General features: G+C 53.5%; 1 protein-coding gene across 1 annotated transcript in view; it reads left to right on the forward strand.

Moving 5' to 3' along the window:
• Positions 1 to 10,000, forward strand: part of gtf2h4 (general transcription factor IIH, polypeptide 4) — a 241,238-nt gene that overhangs the window by 50,165 nt on the left and 181,073 nt on the right. Inside the window, exon 4 of the mRNA XM_072475350.1 lies at positions 8,023 to 8,154. Within this exon, the coding sequence (XP_072331451.1) occupies positions 8,023 to 8,154 (132 nt within the window). The remainder of the gene's footprint in view (positions 1 to 8,022; positions 8,155 to 10,000) is intronic.

Here is a 10,000-nt window from a genome sequence, read left to right on the forward strand (position 1 = left end):
CCACACACACACACACACCACACACACACACCACACACACACCCCACACACCCCACACACCCCACACACCCCACACACCACACACACACCACACACACACACCCACACACACACCACACACACACCCACACACCACACACACACACCCCGCACACACACATCCCACACACACACACCCCCCGCACACACATTCCCACACACACATCCCCCCCCACACACACACTCACCCCACCCCCCCCGCGCGCACATCCCCACACCCCCCCTGCACACACATCCCCACACACACGCGCACACCCCACACACACACCCTCCACACAAACATAAACACACATACACACACTTAATACATGTCCCCATCACACATACACATACACACTCCACACAAACACACACACTCCACACACACTCCACACACAACACACACCCTCCGCGCATACACACACACTTAATACACGTAGACACACAAACACAACACACACACCAGACACACAACACATACATGCACACACACACACCTATACCCCACATGTACACACATCCCACACGTACACACATCCCACACACACAACATGCGCACACACACTTACACGCATATACACACACCCACGCTTAATACATTTACACACTCCCGCACAGTCACACACACACACCACATACACACTTGATCTCTCTCTCATGCACATTCACATATACTTGCACACTCTCACATGAATATATGATCAGGGTGGGAATAGAAGGATACGGACGATGTAGGTGCAGACGGTTTTTGTAGGTACCATGGTCGGCACAGGCTTGGCGGGCTGAAGGGCCTGTTCCTGTGCTGTATTGTTCTTTGTTCTGTGCATGCAAGCAAGCTCACATGCATACATTTGCACTCTCTCTCAAGCACACTCTCACTCACACTCTCTCCTTCTCTCTCACTCTCAATCATATTCTTTCACTCGCGCACATACATGCATACACACACCCACACGCATGCTCACTCACCCACTTTCTCTCACCTCATGCTCACTCACTGTTTCACACACACTCGCGCAGACACACTCGTGCAAACATGCGTGCAAACACTCGCGCAAACACTCGCGCGCAGACACTCGCGCGCAGACACTCGCGCGCAGACACACTCGCGCAGACACACTCGCGCAGACACACTCGCGCAGACACACTCGCGCAGACACACTCGCGCAGACACACTCGCGCAGACACACTCGCGCAGACACACTCGCGCAGACACACTCGCGCAGACACACTCGCGCAGACACACTCGCGCAGACACACTCGCGCAGACACACTCGCGCAGACACACTCGCGCAGACACACTCGCGCAGACACACACTCACTTTCACACACACACTCACCATTCTCAATTTCACTCACACACTCACACATACACATTCACTCTCACACATTACCTCTCTCATACTCTCACACACACATGGGCACTCACACACGCATTCTCACATACTTACACACACTCACACGCACTCTCACACATGCACTCACATACATACACTCACACTTTCACATGCATGCACTCACTCTCACACTCACACTGTCACCCACTTACACTCTCGCACACACTCACACACACAGATACACTCTCACGCCCACAAACACATACTCTCTCGCGCACACCCTCTCGCACACCATTTCACATACACTCTCTCACATACTCCTTCTAACACACACACACTGTCTGACCCACTGTCCCACCCAGTCCCAGAGGGGAAAAGAACAGTGTCTGACCCACTGTCCCACCCAGTCCCAGAGGGGGAAAGGACAGTGTCTGACCCACTGTCCCACCCAGTCCCAGAGGGGGAAAGGACAGTGTCTGACCCACTGTCCCACCCAGTCCCAGAGGGGGAAAGGACAGTGTCTGACCCACTGTCCCACCCAGTCCCAGAGAGGGGAAAGGAGAGTGTCTGACCCACTGTCCTACCCAGTCCGAGAGGTGGAAAGGACAGTGTCTGACCCACTGTCCCACCCAGTCCCAGAGGTGGAAAGGACAGTGCCTGACCCACTGTCCCACCCAGTCCCAGAGGGGGAAAGGACAGTGTCTGCCCCACTGTCCTACCCAGTCCAGAGGGGGAAAGGCCAGTGTCTGACCCACTGTCCCACCCAGTCCCAGAGGGGGAAAGGTCAGTGTCTGACCCACAGACCCACCCAGTCCCAGAGGGAGAAAGGCAAGTGTCTGACCCAATGTCCCACCCAGTCCCAGAGGGGGAACGGTCACTGTCTGACCCACTGTCCCACCCAGTCCCAGAGGAGGAAAGGACAGTGTCTGACCCACTGTCCCACCCAGTCCCAGAGGGGGAAAGGACAGTGTCTGACCCACTGTCCCACCCAGTCCCAGAGGGGGACAGAACAGTGTCTGACCCACTGTCCCACCCAGTCCCAGAGGGGGAAAGGACAGTGTCTGACCCACTGTCTCACCCTGTCCCAGACGGGAAAAGGACAGTGTCTGACCCACTGTCTCACCCAGTCCCAGAGGAGGAAAGGACAGTGTCTGACCCACTGTCTCACCCTGTCCCAGAGGGGGAAAGGACAGTGTCTGACCCACTGTCCCACCCAGTCCCAGAGGGGGACAGAACAGTGTCTGACCCACTGTCCCACCCAGTCCCAGAGGGGGAAAGGACAGTGTCTGACCCACTGTCTCACCCTGTCCCAGACGGGAAAAGGACAGTGTCTGACCCACTGTCTCACCCAGTCCCAGAGGAGGAAAGGACAGTGTCTGACCCACTGTCTCACCCTGTCCCAGAGGGGGGAAGGACAGTGTCTGACCCACTGTCTCACCCTGTCCCAGAGGGGGGAAGGACAGTGTCTTACCCACTGTCCCTCCCAGTCCCAGAGGAGGAAAGGACAGTGTCTGACCCACCCAGTCCCAGAGGGGGAAAGGACAGTGTCTGACCCACTGTCCCACCCAGTCCCAGAGGGGGAAAGGCCAGTGTCTGACCCAATGTCCCACCCAGTCCCAGAGGGGGAAAGGTCACTGTCTGACCCACAGACCCACCCAGTCCCAGAGAGGGAAAGGACAGTGTCTGACCCACTGTCCCACCCAGTCCCAGAGGGGGAAAGGACAGTGTCTGACCCACTGTCCCACCCAGTCCCAGAGGGGGAAAGGACAGTGTCTGACCCACTGTCCCACCCAGTCCCAGAGGGGGAAAGGACAGTGTCTGACCCACTGTCCCACCCAGTCCCAGAGGGGGAAAGGACAGTGTCTGACCCACTGTCCCACCCAGTCCCAGAGGGGGACAGAACAGTGTCTGACCCACTGTCCCACCCAGTCCCAGAGGGGGAAAGGACAGTGTCTGACCCATGCCCCCCCCCGTCCCAGAGGGGGAAAGGACAGTGTCTGACCCACTGTCCCACCCAGTCCCAGAGGGGGCAAGGACAGTGTCTGACCCACTGTCCCACCCAGTCCCAGAGAGGGAAAGGACAGTGTCTGACTCACTGTCCCACCCAGTCCCAGAGGGGGAAAGGACAGTGTCTGACCCACTGTCCCACCAAGTCCCAGAGGGGGAAAGGACAGTGTCTGACCCACTGTCCCACCTAGTCCCAGAGGGGGAAAGGACAGTGTCTGACCCACTGTCCCACCCAGTCCCAGAGGGGGAAAGGACAGTGTCTGACCCACCCAGCCACCTCAAATATGTTGCAGATCTGTTGGCCCGTTGCCTGAAACAGTTTTTGATTTGCTGTAGATTGGAAGCTGGTGAAGTGTGGGCGTGAGGCAGACGGTGCAGGTCACACATCCAAATCCTGGGGACAGCAGCATCTGCTGTGTGTGAGGAGGCACCCTGACTATTCTGAGTTGCTGACAGCGTAGTTGGGCCACCCTATAGCTTCTGATGGTGCAGATGCAATCGGAGAGCACGGGAGGACAATGGTATTTGCTCAAACCCCTCCCCACAGCATGATCTCAACTTCCTCAATATTGATTGGGGTAGCCAAAGCGTGGAAGGATTAGAGGGAGTGGAATTCTTAAAATGCATCCCAGATAACGTTTTAAGCCAGTGCGTAGAGGGACCTACAAGAGAGGGGTGGTCCTGGAATTAATTTTCGGTGATGAAGCTGGTCAAAGTGGTTGAAGTGTCAGTGGGGGAGCATTTTGAAGACAGTGATCATAACTCAGTTAGATTCAAGCGTGTTATGGAAAAGGACAAGGATGGGCCTGAGGGAAGGCCAATTTTAATCCGATCAGATATGATTCGTTCAGAGTGGACCGGGAGGAGACACTTTTAGGTAAATCTGTGACAGAACAGTGGGACGCAATCAAGAAGGAAATAGAGAGAATGCAGGGCCAACATGTTCCAATTAAGAAAAAGAGTGGGACCAACAAATCCAGTGAACCCTGGATATTGAGGGATATACTGTATTGGATAAAGAGAAAAAGGGAGGCCCATGGCAGATATCAAGGGCTCAAAACAGCAGAATCCCTAGGTGCATATAAGAATGCCCATGTGGGAACTTAAAAAAGAAATTAGGAGAGCAAAAAAGGGACATGAAAGGACACTGGCAGGTAAAATAAAGGAAAAGCCTATGTTTTGAAATGAACTGAAATGAAAATCGCTTATTGTCACAAGTAGGCTTCAAATGAAGTTACTGTGAAAAGCCCCTAGTTGCCACATTCCGGCGCCTGTTCGGGGAGGCTGGTACAAGTACATTAAGGGTGAAAGGTAACTGGGGAAAGAGTAGGGCTCATTAAGGAGCACAGTGGAAACTTGTGTGTGGAGATGGATGACTTCAGGTAGGGTTCTAAATTAATACTTTGTGTCGGTGTTCACTAGTGAGAGGGACAGTGTGGGTATGGAAATCAGGGAGAAGCATTATGATAAAATTAAAGAGATGAGCATAGACAGAGAGGGGGTTCCGTGTCATCTGGGAGGCTTAAAAGTAGACAAATCTCCAGGGCCAGATGAAATGTATCGCAGGCTGTTGACTGAGGCAAGGGAGGAAATAGGGACGCTGGCAATGATTTATAATTCCTCTCTGGCCACAGGAGAGGTGCTGGAGGATAGCCAATGTGATAACCATTATTCCAGAAGGGATAAACAAAGATGTGCGGGTTGGCTGTGATAAATTGCCCTTAGTGTCCAAAAACGTTAGGTGGGGTTACTGGGTTACAGGGATAGGGTGGAGGCGTGGGCTTAAGTGGGGTGCTCTTTCCAAGGACCCGTGCAGACTCGATGGGCTGAATGGCCTCCTTCTGCTCTGTAAATTCTAAACCATGAATCTACAGACCCGTCAATCTAACCTCGGTAGCGGGAAACTATTGGAGGCAATTCTGAGAGACCGAATTAATCTGCATTTGGCGAGGCAGGGATTAATCAAGAACAGTCAGTATGGTTTTGTTAAGGGGAGGTCATGTCTGACCAATTTGATTGAGTTTTTCAAACAGGTGACCAAATGTGTAGATGAGGGAACTGCTTTTGATGTAGTATACCTGGGCTTCAGCAAGGCTTTTGATAAGGTCCCACATGGGAGACTCATAGTGGAAGTAAGTGCCCATGGGAGCCAAGGAAATTTGGCAAATTGGATCCAGAATTTGCCAAGTGGCAGGAAGCAGAGGATGTTGGTCGAGGGGTGTTTTTCTGACCGGAAATCTGTGCCCAGCAGGGTCCCGCAGGGATCAGTGTTGGGGCCCTTGCTGTTTGTGGTTTATATAAATGATGAAATTAAAAATCGCTTATTGTCACAAGTAGGCTTCAAATGAAGTTACTGTGAAAAGCCCCGAGTCGCCACATTCCGGCGCCTGTTCGGGGAGGCTGGTACAGGAATTGAACCCGTGCTGCTGGCCTGCCTTGGTCTGCTTTAAAAGCCAGCGATTTAGCCCTGTGTGCTTAAACCTGCCCAACTTGGGCAGGACAAGCAAGTAAAGGAACTCATGATATATGGCAGGACCCTGGACAGCACCCAGGACCTTGGTGTGCGTGTGCACTGGTCCCTTAAGGTAGCAGAGCAGGTGGATACAGTGGTTAAGCAGGCATATGGCATACTTGCCTTTATTAGCTGAGGCACAGAGTTTAAGAGCAGGGAGGTTATGCTAGAACTGTATAAAACGTTAGGCCACAGCTAGAGTATTTGTGCAATTCTGGAATCCACATTATAGGAGGGATGCAATAGCACTGGAAAGGATGCAGAGGAGATTTTTATTTTAAATTTTCCATTATAGCGTGACCAATCCACCGACCCTGCACATCTTTGGGTTGGAGCGAGACCCACGCAGACACGTGTGCAAACTCCGCATGGGGGTGCAGAGGGGATTTATCGGCAAGTTGCCTGGACCGGAGGGTTTTAGCCATGAAAAGAGTTGGATTGTTTTCCTTGGCGCAGAGGAGACTGAGGGGAGACCTGATTGTGATGTATAAAATTATGAGGGCACAGATAGAGTAGACAGGACAAAACTTTTCCCCTTGGTGGAGGGATCAATGACCAGGGGGCATAGAGGGGCAGGGGGTTCAGAGGGGATGTGAGGAAAAACATCTGCACCCAGAGAGCAGTGGGATTCTGGAACTTGCAGCCTGAAAGGCAGAGACCCTCATAACGTTTAAGAAGTATTTAGATGTGGACTTGCAATCCCAAGACTTACGAGGACGTGGGCCAGGTGCTGAAAAATGGGATTAAAATAAGTTAGGTGGTTGTTTCTAACCTGCGCACCTGGCGATGGGCCGAACGGCCTTTTCTGTGCTGTGTGATTCCGTGGCTCAGCCTGTGGAGAGAGGAAAGGTTTCCGCTCGCCGACCTTTCATCGGAACTGGGAAAACATGGGGGTACGGCTGGGGTTTGAGTTGGGTGGGACAAGGACAGAAAGGAAGGGTCTGCGACGAGGCGGGAGAGGTTGACTGGCAGGAGAGCTGGTTTCCCCCGGAGACGAAGGGAACGGTGAAATAAACGGGATATACTGCTGGAAAAACAGAAAGTGTGGGAAAATCGCAGCGAGTCTAGCGGCAGACATTTTGAGTCAAGGGGGCCACAGGGAGGGAGAAATGTGATGGGTTTTACACCGTTTCAGAGGGGGACGGAGCAGAATAGATCAGGGGTAGGTGAGAGCTCAGAGGGATTTGGTGAAGATGTCATGGACACACGGCAGGGGGGTATTAACAGGGCAGGTGTTAACATGATGTTTAACACCAGCTTGCTTGCAGGAGTTGCCAGAGAGATGATTAAAGCTGAGAGTCCGTCAGTCTTCAGGCTCCACTTCATTTTTTTTTGTCAGTGTTTGTAATCCCTCAGCCTCCATCCCTCCAAAGGTGTCAACATACAGAGAACATAGAGCATACAGTGCAGGAGGCCATTTGGCCCCTCTTGAGTCTGCACCGACCCACTTAAGCCCTCACTTCCACCCTATCCCCATAACCCAATAACCCCTCCGAACCCTTTTGGTCACTAGGGGCAATTTAATATGGCCAATCCACCTAACCTGCACGTCATTGGTGAGTGGGAGGAAACCGGAGCACCCGGAGGAAACTCACGCAGATACGGGGAGAACGTGCAGACTCCGCACAGACAGTGAGCCAGCCGGGAATCGAACCCGGAACGCTGGCGCTGTGAAGCCACAGTACTAGCCATGTGTGCTACTGTGCTGCCCAAGGGCACAGGACAGTCAGGCTGTTCTTCCCCCACAGTTGGGAGCTTGGTTCATGAGGCCCAGGGCGTGACCCCGTGCCTGTGGGCCTGCCCGCCACCATGTTTGGGGTGGGGGTGGGGGTGTGTGTGTGGAGAATCGCCTCTGACGTTTTAACCTGACGCTGCGATTGACTCTGACTCCCGTTGCATCGCCGTGAGGAGGCAAAGCCAAGGACACGTCTCTCAGCCAGGTCGCTCGCCTCACACCGAACACGTCCCGCAATGGGTTCGGATTCAGGGTGAAGAAGGGGATCAAATGGGCCGAAGGGTCTTCTTCATTCCATCTGACCCCGTGCGCTATTTGTAACCGTTCCGCTCCTTTAATCTGGGGTTGTTTGGCAGCGCTGGGACAGTAGCTACTGTGACGCTGATCTCTCTCTCTGTGCTCTCATTCCACAGGGATCACGATGACTGTATGAGCATCCTGATGGGGCTGCGACTTTGGCATTCCCAGCAACTTCCCGGCGGACTGCAGGGCTTGGTCCTCAATCCCATCTTCAAAGAGAACCTGCGCATTGCACTTCTTGGGGGGTGAGTGACGGTGGCATAGACGTGTTCAGTGATGGCCATCTTTATGACTGTGTTTATGTGTTTCTGTGTGCGTGTGTTTGGCCGTGCGTGTGTTTGGCCGTGCGCGTGCTTCTCCGCGTGCGTGTTTCTGTGCGTGTGTTTTTTTATAATGTACAAAAACAGAAATAAATTGAAGAACATTCTCCACATCTCACAGTTCAGTTTGTGCAAGTTTTCCCCCCTTTTTCATCCCCCCCCCCCCCCCCCCCCCCCCCCCCCTCCTTGCGACGAACAATTCCTCAAACATGGTCATGAACAGCCCCCACCATGTCTCAAAGGCCTCCGCTGATTCTCTCAATTTCCGGAGAAAGTTGTACAGATCCCCCAGCCAGGCTGCCGACCTCCATTCCAGCAAGATCCTTCGCTGGACAACCAGAGAGGCAAAGGCCACCACACCGGCCTTCCTCCCCTCCATCAGCTCCGGCATTTCCGATACCCCAGAAACACCAACATGGGGTCCGGCAGGGCCTCTCACCCCACAACCTTTCAGAACGTCCCAAATACCCCCGCCCAGAATCTCTCCAACTGCTCACAGCCCCAGAACATATGCGCGTGGGTTGCTGGTCCACGGCCCAACTTCGCACATTCGTCTGCCACCCCCTGGAAAAATCCACTCATCCTGAAAATCCAGTCAGACGTACCCTGTGTACCACCTTAAACTGAATCAAACTCATCCTCGCACACGAAGAGGTCGATTTCACCCTGCACGTCAACTCACTCCACACTCCCCATCCCATCTACCCCCTCCCCCCCAACTCCTCCTCCCATTTCTACTTAAACTTCACGGTAGCACAAGTGGACAGCACTGTGGCTTCATAGTGCCAGGGTCCCAGGTTCGATTCCCCGCTGGGTCACTGTCTCTGCGGAGTCAGCACATTCTCCCCGTGTCTGCGTGGGTTTCCTCCGGGTGCTCCGGTTTCCTCCCACAGTCCAAAGATGTGCAGGTTAGGTGGATTGGCCATGCTAAATTGCCCTTAGTGTCCAAAAAGGTTAGGAAGGATTATTGGGTTACGGGGATTGGGTGGAAGTGAGGGCTCAAGTGGGTCGGTGCAGACTCGATGGGATGAATGGCCTCCTTCTGCACTGTATGTTCTATGTTCACCACCTGCGCTCCCCCCAGCTCCCCCACCCATATATATCCCCAATCTTACCCTCCTCTTCCACATCCGGGAGCAGCAACCGCTCCAGCAGGGTATACTCCGGCAGCTTGGGATCCTTTTCCACACCTGTGCAAAGTCCCTCACTTGCATATCCCTGAATTCACTTCCCTTCGGAACTTCTACCCTCCCCCGCAGCTCTTCCAGACTTGCAAACCTCTCCTCCAGGTTCAGATCCCTCACCCTCACCAGCCTCACTTCTCTCCACCTCCTGCCCATGCCATCCGTCTCCCCCCGGCTTAAACCTGTGGTTCCCACACGGCGATGTCAGCACCGACATCCCCTCCATCCTCAAGTGTCTCCTCAACTGGTTCCACACCCTAATTGCGGACTGTACCAGCGGGTTCTCCATGTACCTTCTCGGTGCCAGTGGATGGCGTCGCCTTCACCATGGCTCTCAGGGTGGACCCCCTACAAAACCCTTCCTGCATCCTAACCCATTGAGACTCCTTTCTTTCCCACCACCGCCTCACCATCACCCCATTCTGTAACAGGGCCCTCTTCACCCTAGGTACCTTCCCCGCCCATATATAAACTCTGAAATCGCTGTGTCCAGTTTCCGGTAAAAGGCCTTAGGAATGAAGATCGGGAGGATTTATAATACAAACAGGAACCTTGGCAGAATGTTCATCTTTACTATTGGACCCTCT

This window comes from Scyliorhinus torazame, chromosome 14 (assembly GCF_047496885.1).
Source record: "Scyliorhinus torazame isolate Kashiwa2021f chromosome 14, sScyTor2.1, whole genome shotgun sequence".
NCBI classification, from domain to species: Eukaryota; Metazoa; Chordata; class Chondrichthyes; order Carcharhiniformes; family Scyliorhinidae; genus Scyliorhinus; species Scyliorhinus torazame.